General features: G+C 45.7%; 1 protein-coding gene across 1 annotated transcript; it reads left to right on the forward strand.

Moving 5' to 3' along the window:
• Window positions 1-16,146: 16,146 nt before the first annotated feature.
• FOXD1 (forkhead box D1) lies at window positions 16,147-17,865 on the forward strand. The gene has a single exon (XM_088129927.1). It carries the CDS (start codon window positions 16,294-16,296, stop codon window positions 17,581-17,583), a length of 1,290 nt encoding a protein of 429 aa, XP_087986053.1. The 5' UTR covers window positions 16,147-16,293; the 3' UTR covers window positions 17,584-17,865.
• Window positions 17,866-23,429: the final 5,564 nt, after the last annotated feature.

The raw sequence follows: 23,429 nt of genomic DNA on the forward strand, positions 1-23,429 counted from the left end.
GAACACAATCGTTGCAGTCACTGAGTCACTCTACATCAGTGTTTTTCCAACTTAGCAAGTTTAAGGTGTGTGGACTTCAACTCCCAGAATTCCCCAGCCAGCCTAGTTGGAGAAACACTGCTCTACATGTTGTGGTGATCCAAAGTCTGATCAGAATAACAGATGGTGCCCCTTTGCCCCAATCTAGGTACATAATACTTTAGGTCAGTCACATTCTTTGGACATCTGAGCCAGGAAATCTATCATATGGTGAATGGTTTATCTTTCACACAGTAATGGAACACTTGTGATAATTAAACAATAAACATATTTCAGTGCATCTCAGGGCAATTGCTTACATCTGCAGATGTATTTTACATGGAAGAAAAATCAGTGGAAATTTGGGGGGGGGGAACTTCAGGAGCACAAGGTATTTTACAGTAAGAAGGCAACCCAAGCAGATAGAAAAGTAAACAAAAAAGTAGATAGAAATAGAAAATGAACAAAAAACCCTCAGCAGAGTAACACCCCCCCCCAAAGAGATAGAAAAGTAAGCAAAAAAAAATCAGAGATGCAAGACAGAGCCACACACATGCTTCTTGCAAAGAGGAAAAGCACCGGCACAGAAAGGATGCATCTAAACCAGAACTTTTTTTTTCTAATAAATTGCCTTTTAGGTTTCAGGAAAGATTGGCACCAGATTGTGAATTTGCAGTAGCAGTGCACTAAAAATTTATCCAGAATTTCCACCTGCTGCTTGTGTAGACTTCATTGCAGCTTGTCTGGTGATGATGCTTGGAGGATACAGAAATCTGATCCTTAGCTAAAATTACAAACTGCAAACATTAACATGCTACTGAGATGTAAGACAGCTCTGAAGCACTTACAGAAACAAAACACTGGACAGTATTTTTTCTGAAATGAGGCAGTTTATAAATCTAGGAAGGAAGGAAGGAAAGAGTTACCAAATGTTGATTTGTTGCTAATTTGGAAGCTAGTTTCTCCTAAAAGAAAGGGGGAAGCAGATTTCTTTATTTGTGATTTCTGACGTCCTACAGCACTGTCCAACTTTTACTGTGGCAATATAAAGCCCATATTTCATTACTGTTATATAGTGATGGTTGAATGATACTGTAAGATGCTGGAAATCACTAGTGCTGGAACTTCAGACTAATCTGGTGAAGCAATTAAATATGAACAGCCCTTATTTCTAAGTACCTGAAAAAAGGTTGTTTTATTTCCCTTATTTTTAAAAGCATTGTACCATACTTTGAGTAAAACTGGCAGAACCAGCGGGAACCATGTAAAATTGTTTCAAAAGCTCTACTATCAACTGTTACTCACCCTAACTTTTTTTTTTTTTTTTGCTTTCTCATAATAAAAGCATAGTCCCATTAACCCAGGGATGCTACCAGCAAAACATTTCCTCATCTGGAAATACTTCTGTTCTTCTCATATATAAAAAAGGTAACATCACTGGTTAGAACAGGGGGAAAATATAGAGCAGCACAACTGCTTTTAAAAACATTTAAGCAGAGTCAAATTAACTTTTATTTTATGACTAATATACAGGTTCTTTAAAATTAGAATTTAGGTTAACTTCTTTAAAATATTTTCTTAACTCTCACAGCAAGATGACTTCTAGTAACTTATAGCTTACCTGAACTTGTGAGGCTGCTATTCCTTGAAAAAAAATATATATATATTTCAATATATACACACACACACTATATATATATATATATATATATATATATATATATATATATATATACACACAGTCAGGTCCAGAAATATTGGGACATCGACACAATTCTAACATCTTTGGCTCTATACACCACCACAATGGATTTGGAATGAAACAAACACAATGTGCCTTAACTGCAGACTGTCAGCTTTAATTTGAAGGTATGTACATCCAACTCAGGTGAACGGTGTAGGAATTACAACAGTTTGCATATGTGCCCCCCACTTGTTAAGGGGCCAAAAGTAATGGGACAATTGGCTTCTCAGCTGTTCCATGGCCAGGTGTGTGATATTCCCTCAGTACCCCAATTACAATGTGCAGATAAAAGGCCCAGAGTTCATTTCAAGTGTGCTATTTGCATTTGGAATCTGTTGCTGTCAACTCTCAAGATGAGATCCAAAGAGCTGTCACTATCAGTGAAGCAAGCCATCATTAGGCTGAAGAAACAAAACAAACCCATCAGAGAGATAGCAAGAACATTAGGCGTGGCCGAAACAACTGTTTGGAACATTCTCAGAAAGAAGGAACGCACCGGTGAGCTCAGCAACACCAAAAGACCCGGGAGACAACGGAAAACAACTGTGGTGGATGACCAAAGAATCCTTTCCCTGGTGAAGAAAACACCCTTCACAACAGTTGGCCAGATCAAGAACACTCTCCAGGAGGTAGGTGTATGTGTGTCAAAGTCAACAATCAAAAGAAGACTTCACCAGAGTGAATACAGAGGGTTCACCACAAGATGTAAACCATTGGTGAGCCTCAAAAACAGGAAGGCCAGATTAGAGTTTGCCAAACGACATCTAAAAAAGCCTTCACAGTTCTGGAACAACATCCTATGGACAGATGACACCAAGATCAACTTGTACCAGAGTGATGGGAAGAGAAGAGTATGGAGAAGGAAAGGAACTGCTCATGATCCTAAGCATACCACCTCATCAGTGAAGCATGGTGGTGGTAGTGTCATGGCGTGGGCATGTATGGCTGCCAATGGAACTGGTTCTCTTGTATTTATTGATGATGTGACTGCTGACAAAAGCAGCAGGATGAATTCTGCAGTGTTTCGGGCAATATTATCTGCTCACATTTAGCCAAATGCTGCAGAACTCATTGGACGGCGCTTCACAGTACATATGGACAATGACCCAAAGCATACTGCAAAAGCAACCAAAGAGTTTTTGAAGGGACAGAAGTGGAATGTTATGCAATGGCCAAGTCAATCACCTGACCTGAATCCCATTGAGCATGCATTTCACTTGCTGAAGACAAAACTGAAGGGAGAATGCCCCAAGAACAAGCAGGAACTGAAGACAGTTGCAGTAGAGGCCTGGCAGAGCATCACCAGGGATGAAACCCAGCGTCTGGTGATGTCTATGCGTTCCAGGCTTCAGGCTGTGATTGACTGCAACGGATTTGCAACCAAGTATTAAAAAGGGAAAGTTTGATGTATGATTATTATTCTGTCCCATTACTTTTGGTCCCTTAACAAGTGGGAGGCACATATGCAAACTGTTGTAATTCCTATTCAAATTACAGCTGACAGTCTGCAGTTAAAGCACATTGTATTTGTTTCATTCCAAATCCATTGTGGTGGTGTATAGAGCCAAAGATGTTAGAATTGTGTCGATGTCCCAATATTTCTGGACCTGACTGTATATACATACATACATACAAACACATACACACACATACAATATGTGTGTGTATACACACACATACACAATACTGTGCAAAAGTTTTAGGCAGGTGTGAAAAAATGCTGTAAAGTAAGAATGCTTTCAAAAATATATATTGTAATTGTTTATGGTTATCAATTTACAAAATGCAAAGTGAGCAAACAGAAGAGAAATCTAAATCAAATCAATATTTGGTGTGACTACCCTTTGGCTTCAAACCAGCATCAATTCTTACACTTGCACACTTTGTACACTTGCACAAAGTCAGGGATCTTGTAGGATTAGAGTCAGGTGTATGATTAACCAATTATACCAAGCAGGTGCTAATGATCATCAATTTCATATGTAGGTTGAAACACAGTCATTAACTGAAACAGAAACAGCTGTGTAGGAGGCTTAAAATTGGGTGAGGAACAGCCAAACTCTGCTACTAAGGTGAGGTTGTGGAAGACAGTTTCATGTCACAGGTCATATACCATGGCAAGACTGAACACAGCAACAAGACACAAGGTGGTTATACTGCATCAGCAAAGTCTCTCCCAGGCAAAAATTTCAAAGCAGACTGGGGTTTCAAGATGTGCTGTTCAAGCTCTTTTGAAGGAACACAAAGAAATGGGCAACGCTGAGGACCGTAGACGCAGTGGTCGGTCAAGGAAACTCAATGTAGCAGATGGAAGACACATCATGCTTACTTCCCTTTGACATCAGAAGATGTCCAGCAGCACCATCAGCACAGAACTGGCAGAAACCAGTGGGACCCAGGTACACCCATCTACTATCTGGAGAAGTCTGGCCAGAAGTGGTCTTCATGGGAGAATTGCTGCCAAAAAACCATACCTCTGACATGGAAACAAGGCTAAGCGACTCAACTATGCACGAAAACATAGGAAAATGGCAGCAGGTGCTCTGGACTGATGAGTCCAAATTTGAAATATTTGGCTGTAGCAGGAGGCAGTTTGTTTACCGAAGGGCTGGAGAGTGGTACAATAATGAGTGTCTGCAGGCAACAGTGAAGTATGGTGGAGGTTCCTTGCAAGTTTGGGGCTGCATTTCTGCAAATGGAGTTGGAGATTTGGTCAGGATCAATGGTGTCCTCAATGCTGAGAAATACAGGCAGATACTTATCCATCATGCCATACCATCAGGGAGCTGTGTGATTGGCCCCAAATTTATTCTGCAGCAGGACAACAACCCCAAACATACAGCCAATGTCATTAAGAACTATCTTCAGCGTAAAGAAGAACAAGGAGTCCTGGAAGTGATGGTTTGCCCCCACAGAGCCCTGATCTCAACATCAAGTCTGTCTGGGATTACATGAAGAGACAGAAGGATTTGAGGCAGCCTACATCCATAGGAGATCTGTGGTTAGTTCTCCAAGATGTTTGGAACAACCTACCTGCCAAATTCCTTCAAAAACTGTGTGCAAGTGTACCTAGAAGAATTGATGCTGTTTTGAAGGCAAAGGGCGGTCACACCAAATATTGATTTGATTTGGATTTCTCTTCTGTTCACTCACTTTGCATTTTGTAAATTGATAAACATAAACAATTACAATATATATTTTTGAAAGCATTCTTACTTTACAGCATTTTTCACACTTGCCTATAACTTTTGCATAGTACTGTTTGTGTGTATGTATGTGTACATTCTGTATATGTACATTCCTAGCCTTGTCATTTTGACAGTGGAAGGATTTGTTGGGTTAGGACTCCAAGTGCTTCTGTGTCAGGCCTAGCCCAAGGAACTCCAAGAGACAATGCAAAATCAGTTCAGCTATGTTTATTAGCTACAACCTCTAGCAAGAATCTTCCCAGACTGAAACCCCAGGTCCCAAGTCATCCAGCCACAACAATGTGAATTCCTCAGGGAGGTGCCAGTCTCATCCTCTTGTAGTTCCCACGCTCCTGCGGCGAGCTAAGAAAATGCTTAACTCCCTGAGCCTGGCCTTCATAATTCCATTCCATCACATTCTGAGACTTATCTTTCTACACACATCTCCCAAATAGTTCTCCTCCCTCCAGAATTTATATTGGTAACAGGCCCAATTTACCATTCTATCTTTGCCAACAATCTAACCATATTTGTTTAATGATGTTCCATGCTCATTGTTGAGTTTCTGTGCACACTGGATGTCACACCTCTAACCCATTAGTAATTCACAAGAAATCTCCTTTGAAATGAAGACGTGTATAGGTATGTAGTTGTTATGCTGCAATGAAGCTAACATAGATAGCCCTCTAGGAGCCTTGTAATACGCTTGGGAGGCACTAGACTGGACAACAGTGAGTAAGTTTATTTATGCCACCCAGAGTCACTCTCTTGTGAGATGGGCAGCTGTACAAATATGATCAATCAATCAAAGCGTTTATACTTTTTAAGGTATATTATCAAACATATTTAACCAAAGTAAAAAAATGTACTTAACGTAAGTACGTAAATAAAAGTGGTTATTGCACAGAATTTCAAGCTTTGCAATGCCATGAATCCCTAAAATCATAACTGTTGATCCCCCTACAGGCATCTACAAGGGGGGGAAGTGACAAAAATGTATGTTGCGATTCAGAGCTTGTCCCTTCCATACTTAAGTGTGACATTATAACACACATATGGGAGGGCAGACTTTGCATCATGATGCCACTATTCATGTTTGGCATCACTGTAGTTACAAATGCCTATACTCCCCTCCCCCAGCTCCCAACATAAAACTAATAATTTCACTGGTTCATTATGCTACTTACTGTACTTACTTTGAAAAACCAATTTTTTATTTGTATATCACAGCTTTCCCAAACTTCAGTTGGCCACTGTGGGGTTGTGGAGATACAAAGCCTAGAGCAAGTTTTGACGGTGCTCCCATGTTACAAGCCTGATTGGGTCATTAAAGAATTTGTGACCCCCTTTTAAGTTGCGTGCAACCCCCGAGGGCCATTTATTCAAGATCACTGAGGAATATTCTGAATAGGAAAACCAATTAGAGAAGGCAGCAGAATTCTCAGCTCCCAGACTGGGGTGCAATTTCAGTCTGTGTTTGAAAGGGAACCAAGAAAGATTGCAATTTGAGTCAGAAACGAAGAGGGGAAAAGAGCTGCGTTTTAAGAGTCCATCAGCTATATGTGGCCACTTCAAGCTATCTACAGCTTTCTGGGGCATCCTATATCTAAGCTGCAAAACTCCAGACAGCCACTAGATGGCAACAAAGGATTAGAGTTTTCCATCTCTCTTCGCTGTCATCTAGTGGTATTTGGATTTTTACAACCCAGACACTGCAGCCCTAGCAATGCAGCCAGTCAATGCCATGATTCCACCAGCAGGATTTCAGTTTTCTGCCATTCCGAAATGTATGCCCAAAGGCTAAATTCACTGTCATTCCTTCCAGCTGACCTACACTAAGCACATTGTCTGTCCAGCACTTAAATGATATGGCATCACGGCCTTGCTGTGCATCAGCCTTTCTTTTCCAAGCCCATTGAAATGTCATTTGGGGTTGGAATAATGCAATTTAAATAGGGATGAGCATTGAAAGCCAAACTGAAGTGGCAAATAGAAGGAACATCCTTGATCTGATGCGCTGAGAGAGGAGCAACTAATACATTCTGGATCTATGTGTGCCCATACTGGAGGCACAGTGTATTTGTGTGAGAGAGAGAAACAGAGAGAAAGATAACAAATATGACTGGTTGAACAATGCATTGTGTTAAGCCTTGATTGTTTGAATCATGATTTGTTGAATAAACCACAGTAGCTGGCCTAAGACGTATAAATTCTGAGTTCGCATATCTATTGCAGTGGATGAGGAAATGAAGCCAGGGGTAGCTCCCTGCTTTTCTTTTCTTTTTCTTTTCTTTTCTTTCAGAAGAGGAGTGATGGCTGGAGAACTGGGAACTCAGAACTCTTTTGTTCGGATATTGATAAAGATGGAAACAAGGCTTTCAAGCAGTGGTATTACTGCCCAACCAATCAGCACAACCAGATCGAAGAAGTTTGCAACCATATAAACTATCAATAGCATAAATACTGTAAAATCAGAATCAGCCACACTAACATTTCAGGCCAGTACAGTGAATTCACAGGAGTCCAGCAACAGTACAAAATTAATTTAAACAAATACATGCCTGGCATCAAAAATGCCCCAAGCAGCTGACAGGTGAATTAACCAGGATTAACCAAAGTGGATTCCACAGGCAGGGTGAGATTGGGACAGCATAGAGAGTGAGCTGTGAGACTGGGCAATATAGAAATCACCCTTATTAAAAATATATATATACTTTTAATAATTTCCCCACCCAATCTTCTAAGGAAGCCCTTGATGCACAGAGCAAGTAACAAGAAGTAGACTTCCTCTCCATTTCCCCACAGAAAGAGGGGTAAAATCCAGAGGATGGAAGGAGGATGAGAATTCCTTCCCTGACTTCAGTGGGAATGAACACTGCAGGGCCCTGAAATCAGCAAACATTAGCAGCCATAACCAAAGCCACATTTAAGGTGCACAACAGAATAAACTAGAAGCCACTGTCAAGCAGACAAGGTACCCAGAGCAAGGTATTGACAGGGAATGAAATAAGTAATGAAGAGCACAGGCTGGAAAGAAATTAGAAACAAGTTTCTTTGGTAGATTGCTGTGTTTCTAGAGGAAAAAGCAAGTTAGAAATAACTATGTGTGGTTCCTGATAAGGTAAGCAGGAAGATGATGTACATAAACAGTTTAATAAAAGTGCTTGTTTGCATGTACATTTTGTCTTCTTGGGTTAAGAACACCCTGTGGCCACAAATCAATAAAACTTCAACGCACTCTTTATCTGTTTGGCTTTATTGCCTTAAATTGGGATTTAGGGAAAAACTTTCTTGCAACACTTCCTTTAATTTGCACAGTAACTTCCTATTTTCATGACTGATAAGCTTTCTCATTTTGTACAGCCCAGCCAGAGAACTCTGTCTACAGAACCCTTTTGAAATGGCTCTGAAGTTGAGACAAAATATTTATTTGAGGCCAGGGTCTTTCTGGACCCCTTTATAGCCAGTGAGGTTATAAGCTTATAACAAGCTACTAGAATCCTAAAGGTTATCCTCTTTGCAAGGAGCTGCTTAGATTTCACATTTAAGGGTAAATAATGAAAATCTCTGTTTCCCATGCTTGCAAATATCCTGGAGAATATTTTGTATTATCTGTAATCATCAACCAGCATCACCACAAGAATGAAGAGCCCCTGTTACTGCGAGCTTAAATTCTTTGCTGACACCAGTTTGATCCAATGGAGCAAACATCTTCCAAGATGTTGGGAAGGCAATCCCACATTCTCTACTCATATGTAATTCAGACTCTTAGAAAGTATTATCTAATATTCCATTTCATTTCCAATAGTTTTGGACAATCTGTAGTACTAGAATATTTTACAAACTTTAGAGCCTCCTCTAAATGCAATGCTATTTTATAACCCAATACCAATTTTATCTATAATCTCCAACATAATTCCCCTTAAATCTTGGCCATAAGAATTTTATGGGAACGAATGTTATAACATTGGAATAGTCTTGATTCTTCAATATATAATAAAGAGAACATATTGCATAACTGGGGGGGGGGTCAATTTTTTTTTTTTTCAAATTTTTCTACTTACAATATTTTTACCTGGGAAAGGTTTAAAAATGGTGGGGACAATTCATTCTGCTTCCCACCAATATCCCATTTTTTTGGAGAAACCTGTCTCTTTCATGGCCAGTTAGGGGCACACATAGAAGGCAGTATCTGTGGAAAAACTGAAGAACTTTCACTGAGGTTTGAATTTGTTTGTGGACATACCACAGTGATACAGTACTAGTGACTGGAGAAAGTGAAGAAAAGACATGTAAATCAACCAATCAATCCCTTTTCTACTTGCACCTAACCATAGCACAAGCATGCCTTTACAACATCCTCTTTTTTCCCTGCTATGTTGTGATGAACTTGCCATAATCTTTGTCGGAGTGGTATGTTGGGCTTGTGTATTTTTGGGCATCCATAGAAGAGTGGGAGGATGGGTCCACTGCTTTTCATCCATCGCTGTTCTTCTTTTGTGACATAGTCTTTCTTGGCTAGGTCGGACATACCTCTCTGACCAATTGAATCATTACCAGGGACTCCAACATACAACTTAGCAAAATAACTCACAAAAAAGCTTGGACATCTCACAGAGGGGCGCGAATATTTTATCAACTCCCCAATACAGTGCCTCCAGAAAATCAAATACCTACAAATAGATGAAGATGAAATTATGGTCTCGTTTGATGTCACAGCACTCTTTACATCCATAGACCCAGAACTGGCAAAAGAATCCATGTCAACAGTACTACACAACACAGCCAACCTAACCAAATACACCAAGATCGAAATACCCAGAATCACGGACCTCGTCAACCTCTGCCTCACTACCTATTTTCAGTTTGAGGGACAAATATACTGACAAATCAGAGGAACACCCATGGGATCTCCACTCTCAAGACTCATAGCAGAGCGTCTAGAAACTATAGCATTCCCACACATACAACCAAAAGTATGGATCCGGTATATAGATGACACCTTTATCATAATAAAAAAGGAACAACACATGATACAATCAACTACATTTTCAAAGGAACAAAATTTACAAGGGAAGAAGAAAACAACAACACACTATCCTTCCTGGATATCCACATCAGCAGAGGAAATGACAGCAAAATAGAAACATAGGTCTATGGAAAAACAACCCACACTAACCAAGTGCTCCATTAACAACTCAACCTCCCACAAGAGGAGCTGTGTAAGAATGTTATTCACATGAGCACAAACACACTACAGCAACCCAGAACAGCAGAAAAAAGAAACAGATCACCTATTCCACATCTTACAACAAAATGGATACCCACGCAGCTTTATCAAAAAGTGCCTGACCAGTCAACCTTCTACAGCACAACCAACACACACTATGAAAAGGATAACACTGCCATACATCAGAAACATCTCAGAAACAACCACAGTCTATTACCACCACATGGCATCTCCGTAGCACACAAACCAACTAAAGCCCTCCAAAACATCTTAAGCAAACCAAAGGACCCAGTAGCCCAAGAAGAAAAAACAGGAGTCATCTACAATATACAGTGTAAGGACTGTAACAACCACTATATAGGACAGACAGGCAGAAGGTTAGCAGAGCACATCCATGAATGCCAACTAGCAGTCAAAGGACACGATGAAAACTCCTTAATCTCACAACACATGGGCAGAATTAACCATAGTTTCAACTGGGAAACTGTCAACATCTTAGACCAAACTAAAGCCAAAAATGCAAGGGAATTTCTGGAAGCTTGGTATTCAGACAAGGCAGCCATCAACAGGCACACAGAGATAAACAACATCTACACACTATTCAAAAGAGACAATAAAAAGGAAACAAAAAGACCAGAACATCTCCTCGCCAGCAATCCACACTCAGATAAGCAGGGATTAACACCAGGATCAACACCAGGCAAACAATCAAGCAGTAAACAATACCCTAATCAAGGAACTACCAAGGGAAAAAAACACTCCCTCTAGAACAGACAGGGCAAGCTATTGTATATAAACAGAGAACAAACCCCACTCCCTCTAGCACTGAAGAAGTTACCTAGCTGGGTAATGAAATGTCTGCAAGAAAACAACCAAGCTCAGAGAGCACCAAGGACTCCACAGTTAGTACAACTGTGTCGGGCTTTAGAGTCAATCTCCAAAAAATGCTTTGGGGACACAGGAGTGTGCAAGTAGCACCTGCCTGCAATACCTGTATGCAGATCCTTTCCCAGAGTCCACTGCAGCATCCCTAGTGCATAGTGCTTCAACTCAGCATGGGAAACAGCTCTAATAACTTTAAGATGGCCTCTGTTGCTTGTAAATATACCATAAGAATGGCTCAACAAGTTAACTGTAGCTTGTTGGGGAACAGCAAATTGCAGTTAATCTGGCGTTGCTTGGAGAACTTCTTTCATAAGACAAAGTGCCCTGCAAGGAAGGCTTGGTCAAGGGGTTTCAACATTTGAATACCACCACCATCCCCAGCAGAACAACGACATGCATTGCTAAAACCAAGCCTGCAGTTGATAAAACCCTTCCAACCACCTCACGGGTCTGAACTCGACCTTTCTGAGACTCGCTTTCGCTGGGCTCATTGATTTTAAACTGCACATAGCAGGACGATCCTGATCATGATGAAAGGGCACTAATGAAAATGAGGGGGATGACAAAAGTTGGGATGAAAACCAAGCGCAGAATGAGTCTGCATCAACTTTCCCCAAATCGATGGGGCGAGTGTCCGGGGGAAGCCTAGACTATCTCGAAGAAGCAGCGTTCCTTGCGCCCCCGCCAGCTAGAGGAGAAGGGGCGCCGGCTTTCCATCAGCGGAGGGACCCGCCAAAGAGCACCCGGCCAGCTTAAAATAGAGCCTCTGAGGCACTGCAAGCGGCTCGCCCCGATGGGGTGGCCGGTAGGTGGCACCATTCGTCTATGAGGACGCCTCGGCGACTCACGGGGCGCCGAGGAAGAGGAAGCCGAGCAGGCAGCCACCTCGGCGGCCTTCCCCAACCTGGCGCCCTCCAGGAAAACTGGACTGCAGCCCGCACTGCCATTCGACAGGTCCGGTTGAAGAAGGCTGCTGCCCGAAGATTGGCGGAGGGGTGCACGGCACCGGAACACTGCTCCCCAGCTACGTTTTCTCCCCCAGGCCCTCTTTTTCCACGGGCAGCTTCTGGTGAGCGCGGCCGCCGTTCACTGGGGAGGGGGGAGTCCTTCCTCCCCTTTGCCGCGTGCGGGACGCAACTCGCGAGCTTCTGCTCGTCCTGCAGGGCGATTCGCAGCTGCCCGGAGGAAGGGGCGCCGGCAACTCTTCTGGATCTGGCGATAGCCGACTTGGGCAACTATTTCAGGTCTGACCTGAACAGTCCCATCTGCCTCTCTTGGGCCGGCGGCGGCTGGGAAGTTTCCGGTCGTGGCTCCCCGTAGGCGCTTCTTACCTTTGACTGCCCCAGTCTTGGCTTGGAGAAAAGCGGCAGCCGGGTCAGAGACTGCCTGGCGTTCTTACACGCGAGTCAGTCCAACTCGCTCAACGAGAATCGGACGCTTCTGCCGCGGGTTAACAGCCCCTTCCTTTCCACAGGCTTGGAGGAACTTAAATGATGGAAATCTTCTTTTACGACCGGAGCGCCAACGCATAAGCTCCCCCAGCCGCCGAAGAGAAAGATGGAAACGGACTGAACCGGGAATGTTGGAGGAGTGTGTATAAACTGTAACGAATTCAGCCTCCAGACGTGTCACTGGATCTCCGTTTCTCTCGTTATTGAATATAGTCGGTGGCCATTTACACTTCTGGTCCTTTCCAAGAGGTCTTACCCTAGGAACAGGTCTTATCGCCCGGAAATAACAGGTCTGATACCCCCAGTCCCTCTATCCTCCCTCCCTCACTAATTTCTCAGGTTAAATTCCACTGATGTCCGTGAAAGTGTAACTCGGCTTCCGTCTCTCAGACTGAAATAACAGAGTGGTGGCACCTTAAGGACGAGCACCTTTTTGGCATAAGATTTCCGTGCATCCGAAGAAGTGGTTCACCTAAGCCCCTAGCTTAAATAAATGTTTTACTCTTTGTAACGCGGTTATCCCTCTGGAAATTTCCCCCATTTAGGCGTATTCTTCAGTAAAAAATGTTATACACAATTCCTTGGCAGTTAAGACTTATTTCTGGGGAAATATGCCCAGATTCAAGCGTCTCCCTTGTAACTCAGTTCCAACTGAAACATTCTGAAATATAAGGAAACTGAAATAAAGATAATTAAAACAGTGCACATAATAGTACAATTTGATATTATCAGAAAACTTTAAAAACTGTAAATAAGCAATAAATCAGCTTAGTTCTCTGACTCCTAACAAATCGTTCCAAATCGTTATTCATTGGTAAGATTTTTGGTAGTAGCTGTGGTTCCTGGGAGAAAAGGTTCCTGTTCAAATATTTAGTGATAGAATTTACTAACTAACTAGCAAAGAAACTATGGAGGGAACTTGCCTGGCAAAGTGAGACTTTCCCACTGACTTTTAACAAGATTTGTTTTTTATTGTTTATTCCAATCTTAAGGCTTGGCTACAAAAAGAAGTCGCAGTAGTGTACTAGAGCAATCTAGAAATACATTCAACTAAATGGGACTTCCTTTAGGCTGCAATTCCTTATACATTTATTTGGAAGTAAATCCATGAAAGTAAATTTGCTTGACTTCTAAACAGACAGATACAGAGGCATTATTAATGTGCAAGTTGCCTTATTTCTAGGCATATTAACCGGTATAATTAATTAGTATAATTACTATATGTCAAGTCCTGTAGTTGTGAACCAGGATTGAGGATTTTTATATACCAGTTGGACTAAAATTAGTAAATAAATTATTAAATATATTATTAAATATATTATTAGAAAGAATTAGAATCTTCTTTCTAATAATATATTTAAGATAAAGGCATAAGGGTCTCATTTTGCTTAATTCTGAAATCCTTGATTATACTTTAAGGAGCAGGACAATTAGGTAGGAAGGGATCCAATTAATATAGTTTCATCAGGGAAATTCTTTATTTAGAAAACAGGATTTAATTTTTTTTTAAATGGCAGATTGATGATTTCTAGTGTATGAGAAGTGTGACAGATAGATGATTTCTCTAAACAATCACCCAGTCTGGAATGCTGCTTACTTTTATGTAATGACCTATATTTAAATTATTTCATAGAGGTATGAGTACATATATGTGAGGAGGAGTGAGAAAGAGAAGTTTTAAAGCGTTAAAAAAAAATCCAAACAAATTTGCTCTGGATCCGGACGGAATGTACTTATTTGCTCGCTCTAGCGAGCTCACTCTCTCTACACATACACACACACACACACACACACACACTAAAATAAAGAACAAAATAGAAATAAACGTTTTTGCTTCCTCCTCCTTTGTTACCACGCTCTCTCTCTCTCTCTCTCTCTCTCTCTCACACACACACACACACACACACACACACAATTCTACATGTTCTGTTTTTAATTCACTGCCTAAGTAATCCGGTATTTTTTTAAAGTATGCCCATTTGATAAACTACCTATTCACTGAGAGAGCAAGAAGCAAACCAGCCCCTTTGCCCCCAGTCCCAACGACAGGGCGTTATCACAATGCGGGTCAGGCAGGAGGCAGCGGCGATCGGCAAGTAGGTCGCTCCGCCTGGCGGCGCGTCGGCGACAGCAGCAGAGATGCTCCGGCCCGCTCCTTCCTTCAGACATCCCGGCGGTGGGCCTTCAGCTGCGGAGGAACTGTGAAGGGGAGCGACTGTGCTCTTTTACCTGGAGATAAGCCTTTCTCTAAAACTTACTTCTGAGGAGACGCGCACTGCGCCCTTAGGGTTGGAAGTACATAGTTCTTTCATTCTTTCCATCAAATTAATTTATTTCCAATTGAGGGATTGGGGCGGGGGCGGGGAAAGGGAGGAATAATAAAACAGAAAAAACGGTCGAGAGACTTTAGAAGTTGATTCATCTCCACCCAGATCCTCATTATCAAATCATTTTTAAAGAAAAAAAAATCCCACCACATTCGGGCATATTCTATTTTTCAGTCACTTCGCCCTTCAGTAAACGGTTTCCTGTTTTAATCTCGCTGGTGCGGGAAAGGATCCGTGTATCTTCCCCGCCCGCCAACAAGAGAGCCGGGCTTCACGGTCAGGTCCTCCGGGCGGGATCGTATCCTCGGGCGGCCTGAGCAGAGACAGTCCTGGAAAAGGGTCCAGGCTGGAGAGGAGAGCTGAGCCGCAAGAGCCTCCGGACGGCTGCATCCTACGGACCGAAGCACGCCCCGCTGAGCACAATGGGACGAGCTCCCGGCTGACAAACTTTAGGATTACAGCTCACTAAGTCGCGCTGGGTTTCCAACAGCCGTCCCGCCTTCCGTAGACCTTGCCAGGCAAAACCCGACCCCCCTTCATTTGCCTGCTTCCCAGCGCACAAAGTATCGGCGTGAATTTCCTCGGCGACCCCGTTCCCCCAAATCGCGCGACCCCCCTCGGTTCCTCCTTGGCTCGGTTCGGTGTGGCAAAGAGCGCTGGCGAGTTTTCCCACAGTTTGGGACACGCGGGCGGCAACGCTGGAGTTCGGCGCTCTGTTTTTATTCCGAAAGACTTTATCTCGCTCTCTCCAGCTTAAAAGGAAAAAATAACAATTGCCCGCCAGTCCGAGGGGGAGGGGAAAGCCGAAGGGGAGTCTGAGGTGGGGAGGCAGCCTGACCACAGTCCGGCAGCAGTGCGGTTGGCGGGGGGGCAGAGGAGCTCCCGCGGCCGCCCCCTCCCCGAGGCTCGGCAACGGGGAGGCTTTTTAAGGCCCGGAGTGGGGCTCCGTTTTTACCGCCTGGGCTCTTCTCTCCCGCTCGGATCGCGCCCCCCGCGCCCCCTCCCCGCCGCTCTTTTTCAGGAATCTTTTCCCGGTTGTGGCGCTGACGTTTGGAGCCATGTGACTCCCCGCTCCGCTCCGCTCCCGCCCCACCCGCCCGCGGGAGGAGAAAAGGCCATCCCCTTTGGGCACGGCCTCAGCCTGGCCAAGCTCCTCCGCGGGCTCCGCTGCTTCTGCCAGCCTTCTCGAGAAGAGTCGCGCTTGCTTCCCCCGCAGGGTTCATTCCTAACGGAGGGGAGCGGCGAAAGGGAGCACGCGCCCGGCTCTCCGCCCGCCGGAGAAGCCTGCCCAGCAGCCCGGCGAGCCAAACCTGGCTGGCGGAGGGGCGCCGGGCCCAACCCCGCGCGCGGCTGTCCGGGCGACCCTGGCCGGGACCGGCACCGGCACCCCCCGCGGGCAGCTGCCCCGCCGCCTCCCGCCCACTGCGCCTATGCCCGGCTGCGCCAAGCGATGATTCTGAGCGCGGAGATGTCCGCTGCCTCCTCCGCCTTGGCCGAAGAGACAGACATCGACGTGGTCGGGGAGGGAGAGGACGAGGGGGGCGGCGACGAGGACGACGACGACGACGAGGAGCCCCCTCCCCGGCGGCCGTACGACGAGGAGGAGGACGGCGAGGAGGACGAGGCCATCTCGCTGCCCAGGTCGCCGGGGGCGCGCGCGCCCGCAGGGTCCCCCGGCTCCGGCTCCGGCTCCGGCTCGCCGTCCTCGCCCTCCTCGTCGTCCTCCGGCTCCCCCTCGCAGCCGGGCCCCTTCAGGGCGGCGGGCGGCGGCAAGAGCAGCCTGGTGAAGCCGCCCTATTCGTACATCGCGCTCATCACCATGGCCATCCTGCAGAGCCCCAAGAAGCGGCTGACGCTGAGCGAGATCTGCGAGTTCATCAGCGGCCGCTTCCCCTACTACCGCGAGAAGTTTCCGGCCTGGCAGAACTCCATCCGCCACAACCTGTCGCTCAACGACTGCTTCGTCAAGATCCCCCGCGAGCCGGGCAACCCGGGCAAGGGCAACTACTGGACGCTGGACCCGGAGTCCGCCGACATGTTCGATAACGGCAGCTTCCTGCGCCGCAGGAAGCGCTTCAAGAGGCAGCCGCTGCCGGCGTCCGACCTGCTCCTGCGCGGCCTCGAACCGGCCGCCGCCGCCGCCGCCGCAGCCTTTCTTCACGCGCCGCCGCCGCCCGCCGCCCAGCCGCCGCCGGCCACGCACCCCGGCCAGCCCCCCGCGTACGCCTACGGGCCTTACAGCTGCGGCTATGGCCTCCACCTCCAGCCCTACCCCGCGCCCTCGACGGTCTTCGCCTTCCAGCCCCAGGAGAGGCGGCCGCCGGCGCCGGGCCCCGTCCTGCCGGCCGCCCCGCCTTCCCTCCTGCCGGCGGCGGCGGCGGCAGGACCGGAGCTGGCGCGGACTACCAGCTTCAGCTACCCGGCCCAGCTGGGCCCGTCGCTGGCCGCCTCTTTGCAGGCGGCCGCCACCAAGAACACTTCGGCCTTGGTGCGCTCCCCGTTCTCCATTGAGAGCATCATCGGGGGCAGCCTGAGCCCCGGGCCGGGGAACCGCTGCGGCTCCCAGGCCGCGGGGCTGCCTGTCCTGGCACGAACCTTGATGGCCTCGACGTCGCCTTCGCCCTCGCTGGCCTCTCCCGCCGCCGCCGCCGCCGCCGCCGCCACTTCCCTGGGAACTCTGCCCCACGGGGCGGCCTTGGCCAGCGTCGAAAGCTGCGCGGCCAGGATTTCCAATTGCTAGCTGCCCGGGCCAGGCTGGCCTCCCTTCGGCTTTGGAGAGCGGCGACGCGGAGAGACCTTTTCGGACAGATCGACTCGCTGGTTGGTTTCTCTGCGCCCTTTCCCTCGCTTGTCTCTGGCCTTCCGGTTTGCTTCTCTCCGTACCTCTATTTATGCAAAGCCATTTCTAGATGCTGCAGAGACAGATGGCAGAGAAGCAGTCCTCAGGTCTCTGCTTTGAAAACAGACACCATTCTTTTTTCTCTTTAAAGTATCTTTTTTTAAAAAAGTTTTGCTTGCTTTCCGTTGCGGAACTCGCTGGGTTCTCCCAGGAAGGGAGGGAGGGAGGGAGGGAGGAGGGGGAGATGGAAATCCACCAAAAATGTTGGAGTCGTCATTTGCAGCTCAATTTTTTTCATACTTTTTACGCACGGAAAGATCAAAATGTTTACATAGAAGAGATTGTCATTATCTTTTTAACCTGGGGTATGTGTGAATGGAAGGCTTTTTGTCTTTTCATTTTGTATTTTATGCATATTCTTTATCAGGATTATTGTTAAAAGGACTGACAAGTATTATTGTACCCTTCCATTTAAAAAACAAACTTTTTTTACATATTTCCAGAAATAAAGCAAATGATTTTCAAGAAAATAAATCCCACTTTTGGCTTTAGGGCTTCAGGTCAAAAGTGTTCTGCCCTGTGAAAAATTTATTTGCAGTTCTGATTTTATGAGTAGTTAGGCAGATGAATAAAAAATAACAATAACAACAAAAATAATAGCAGCAAATGCTATTCTATAATAATAGCAGCAAATGGTTATCAAGTTTTAACCACAATCTAATCCACATGAAAGATAATTGAATCCTATAATATTTCATAAGATTAGCAATTTTGATATGCAGTTGTACATTCTCCCTTTTCCTATAGTTGGTCTTCAATAATCGCACAGGGTCATAGTTGAAATCAGTGGAACTTCCTTTGTAGTTAACTGTAGAACCAATAGGCTTATGCTGAAGACCAAATTTAACTACCTCATTCCTTGATCTACCCTGGTAGAAACAATTATAGTGCAGCAGACACTGAATAATATGTTTGAGTTTTTCCTAAACAAATAACTCAAATGAGGGTAAGGAATAACCAGAGAAAACAAGGAGTGCTTTTAGTGATGGATAAAGTCTGGTAGCTGTAAGCTATAATCTTCTCTAAGGGCAATGTTGTGTATTTGAAGCAAATGAATGTAAATTCTTTCAAGGATTTCAGAGTATAATTAACCTGGCAAGCTGATCATATTTGCCTATGCCCCCCCCCATCTATGTGATAGATTATAGATGAGGGGCACTCGTTTATGTGTTTAGCATTTTAAAAACACAAATAATGCAAATATCTGCCTGAATTTAAGCATGTGTGCATAGTCAAATTAGAAAAAAATCCAGTTAAACAGAGTTGCCTAATGTGCAGACAAGTATTCAACACTTTCCATATTGCTTTTAAATATATGGAGGCCTAGAAGATACTTTGAGCTGATCTGGCACTTTTAAAGCTGCTGAACATTTAAAACAGCAGAAAGTTTTTAAAAAACTTAGTGTTGCTAATTATAGACTGTAGTAACTAGTCTGACATATTAATTTTGAAATAATGTTCAATTCAGACAAAAAGGATCTTTTCCCTAAAGAGTATGTATACACATACACACACACACAATCTTTATAACATTCTGGATTTTCCTAAAAATATTAAATGTAGGACAGAAATTTCAAGGAATGCTAAAACCATATTGCTAATTATGTCTACTTCAAGGAAGAGTGATTATTCTTATTTTGTAAGGCATCTTTGAATACTGTTCCATTCCATAATATAAAGGAGCAGCATATTCCTTTGAAGAAAACTTGTTATATAAATATATGCTTCATGTGTTCTTTTCCAGAAAAAAAAAATCATACAGAGTTGCAATGATTGTTCAGACCTTTAATAGCCAGGCATGTGGGAATTCTGCTGAAACATTTTGTATTATCTCACTAAGAACTTGACCACCCTGTAGAAAGCAGGTGCTTAGTGGAAAACAGGAAGCTAGCAACTCTCTCCTGAAACCCACTCACTTGAGATGTAACCATAAGGACTTTGATACCTCTGACTTCTAGATATGTGTGTTCAAAAAGACTCGCCTGTCGAACCTTGGATCTGGCTGCCTAACTTGGAACTACTCTCCCCAGACTATTAGAATCTAACATTTTCTCAGCCCCTAAAATACTACTTAGATTTTTTGTTATGTGTTAATTTGTTGCTCCAAGTTAATGTTTCAGTTGAAAGCAATGCAATTTATTTGTGGAAAAGCCATGGTGGATGCTTGTAAGGTCCTGACAACTCTATCTGCATTAATATTGTGTGGATTTCCTAAGGGCGCAGAAAGCAGAAACTTCCTGTCTCCGGCAGCAAATAACTGATCTCTATATAAAAGAACCCCAGATTCTGTCTTCAAATGTCAAAAAAGTGATTTTCAAATGAATTTCCAAAATTTCCTAAAAGCTCAGCAAACTATTCTGATCCTTTATCTAGTAACTAATCTTCGAATTGTTATTTGTTCAAAGTTCTCGCAAAGATGAGTGTGAGTCGGGGAGGCTTCGGGTTGGGGGCGGGGCGAGGCCAGGGCTGAAGCACAAGCAAGTACTGCCGCGTTCAGGGGTCTTCCTTGCCCGGGTGCGCCTTCTTCCCGGACAGTTAAGGGGTCAGCGGTGTTCTCCTCTCCCTCCGTGCGCCCTTTTCCATTTTGGTTCGGCGGCGAGTGGCAGAGCCCTCCGGCAGAGGCCCGCGGTTGAGGCTTTGTCTGAAAACGGGCCGCTCCAGCAGCTCCTCGTTTGTCATGGCCGGACTTCTCCGAGGGGTCCTCCGCTTTGCTGCGGCGACCCCCGCCGTTCCCTTCGGGCCTCCGGGCTTGCTGGCCTGCTCGAGGCCGTGGCCCTGGGAGGAAAGGGTCGCCCGCACAAAGGGCCGATATCAAAGTGGGCAACTCAGTCTGGCGGAGCAGATGCTGAGGATAACAAAAGCCGGGCTGCTTTGATGGGGCTCCGAAGCAACTCGCTGAAGGGGGACCCCTATTCCCGTGCAAATGGAGCCCCAAGTCCCCTTTGGCTTCGAATGCGCAGCCACAGGAGCGCTGCGTTGCGGAGATCGAAGCCCTGAGCTGAGAAAGCTTGCAAACAAACCGGAGGCAAGCGGCTCTCTCCCCACCCTTCCTCCTCCTAATCTTTTTTCTCCCCAAACTACAAAGCGTGGATTTATTAACACGCCCCCTTCCCTTCTCCTCCCCCCCCCCCCCCCCCATTTCTCCGGTAGGCCTGAGAGAAGAATTAGGAGGGAACGACTTGGCCAAGGGAAAGCTAATGTTTCAGTCCGTGGCCCGCAGAAGGACCACACAAAAACCCACGTCTTCGCTGATGGGGCTGTTATGCCGCGTTGTAATCTAGGGACGGACTTAACCAAATGTTATCTATTGGAAACGTAATGAAGCCCTGATGTATGCGGCCGGGTTTTTCCTAATGCCACACACGGTGTCACTTAGCCAGCCGTACCTCGAGCCACAGAGCTGTTATCTCTCTACGATATCTCTCTTTTTCTTTTCTTTTTTCAAGGAGGGGAGGGGAATGGATACGCGATTCGTTTCTTTTCAGTTCGGCTGACGTCTTTTTCTCCTTCTTCGCCTCCCATAATGTATTGCCCATTAGTTGTTACCGTCTCCCCGCTCACCCCCACCCCCAGGCATGGGGTTTCCTTTATTTTACCGCAAAAACCGAAGAAACCAAGGGACAGGCTCTACTTCTTGTTAGTTAAGTACGTTCCGAATTGTGACGGGCGCCTGGGTTTGCCGGGAGCGAAAAAAGACTTCTCTGAAGGGTTAGGAGAGAGTCACAGGCCGTCTTGATCTGCGATGCCGCTGCCTCAAAGGCATTTGGAATATATTCTCTTTTCGTTTCCTGCGGTCCAACTCGCCACTTTGCGGGGAGTCGATTTCCCAATTATGGGTCTAGATACTTGTTATATGTTCCAGGCAGGAATGATGGAGCAAAAAGTCGTCTATCTTATTTGCATTTCAGCTGTTTAGGACATTAATTGGTTAATGTGACTAAGGGGATTATAGTTTCACTCCCCCCCCCCCCCCCACACACACACACCTTATTCTAACTCTGCAAATCTCTCTCCTGGAGAAATGAACCAGGTTCCTTTCTCAGCATAGCCTTTTTTCTAAAGTTTCTAATGAATGTGATGGCAAGTGGATGTGTTTTTTCCCAGTCCCCCACCCGCCTACCCTACTCCCTCCCTTGATGGTTCATAAATCTTCCGCCACTTTTGAGGCTAGAAGTGATTGAACGTGGAAATGGACTTCGACATCTAGGTGCCTTCCAGCTACATGTATCCACCCAAGCCTTAAATCTCGCCTGCTCGCTGGAAAACTCATCTCGACCAGTTTGGATGAAGTCTGGGCATCACATTGGGCCGGGAGGGATCCACCGGACTTACCCCGGCACCCATCCCAGAAGGCGGATCGGCTAAAATAGGCCTGCTTCTCCGGGCGCGGACCGGAACCTGCGCCTGTCAGGACTTCTCAGCCTTTAACGCCTGGCTCCCATCAGTCACAGTAAGTTCTCCAGATGCCCGGGGAGGGGAGAGAGAGAGAGAGGGAATGAAATGGAGCTCATGGCGATCATCTCTCTGGATTTATGTGCCCATAACTCAGCCCTGCTTCCCTTAAGTGTGTTTCCAGGAGCCCCCGCCCACCCCAGCTTTCTGAGGTGTACTTATGTTTACTTCGCTGTTACCGGCCTCCACTTTTTGATGCTTTTAGCAGGTAAATCCAGGTTGTGCTAAATACAGTTATTAGTACCATGCCTTTTAAAAAAAATTATTCTTATTATTACACTACATGCATTTTCTAGCCTAGGATTAAATTCCAGCAATTTGCAATTATGTGACTGCATTGGTTATTTCTTTAATTCAGATTCACAGTTAATTTCTCTCTCTTACTGTTGTTGCTGTACAATAAATTAATCATCATCCTAGTTGCTCAGGCTACATCTTATACCGGTTTACTCGGAATTAAACCCTATTTCATTGGATTGCAATTTACTAGATAGAAATATGCTCTGTAGAAGGCCTTTGAAAGTTTGGGTTACTTCGACATGAGTGATTTATAGCCTTACCCAACCGTCACCCTGGTGTCATAAGGCCGGTCAGTGACTGAGAAATCGGCACAGCGACGGCTAGATGAGGCTACCAATCACTCGGGTAGAAACAGTGAGAGGGAAGTCCCTTCCCCAGCTTAGACTAGCGGACTCCCCTGCAGGACGGATGACGGGGTGCGCTGAGGGAGTATGAGGCGTATCTTGGAGTTGGCCTCGCATCCCCTGCACGTGAGAAAGGACCGGACGGAGTTTCAACCCTTGTGGTTGTCAAACGAGTTCCCAGCCATGGCGGAACACCCAAACAAAGCCTGCTCCAGTACTCCAAGATGGAAAATTTCACGAAGAAGTAGGATTCACCGCTGGTCCTCGCTGCCCTTTCGTGACCCTCCAAACTTGCTGCTTGGAGCGGCCACCTCCTTCTGGCCCTGGTCTTCTGTTCTTCCTGCCTGGGCCCACGGAGGCCAGCTGCCTCTAGCCCATGGGGCTTGATTGGGAAAGAGGCCTCGCCACGCTGAGGAATGCAAGGGCAGGATCCGCTGCATTGCGACGCCTCCTCGCTTTGTTTTCCTTTAAGCCAAGCCGGCCGGGCTGCCCTTCACGCCCCAGCAAAGGAAGCCGAAGGCCGGGCACTGAAGGGGAGGCCTGGGACCGGCGGAAGCACGACTGCAAACCAACAGGCTAGCAGATGGCGAG

Source organism: Python bivittatus, unplaced genomic scaffold, assembly GCF_059951505.1.
Source record: "Python bivittatus isolate LINGU-HERP-01145 unplaced genomic scaffold, Pbiv_v1 ctg000850_np1212, whole genome shotgun sequence".
NCBI classification, from domain to species: Eukaryota; Metazoa; Chordata; class Lepidosauria; order Squamata; family Pythonidae; genus Python; species Python bivittatus.

Bases quoted from the DNA above. Each gene is read 5' to 3' on its own strand.
- FOXD1 (XM_088129927.1), top strand. From the start codon at position 16,294: ATGATTCTGAGCGCGGAGATGTCCGCTGCCTCCTCCGCCTTGGCCGAA.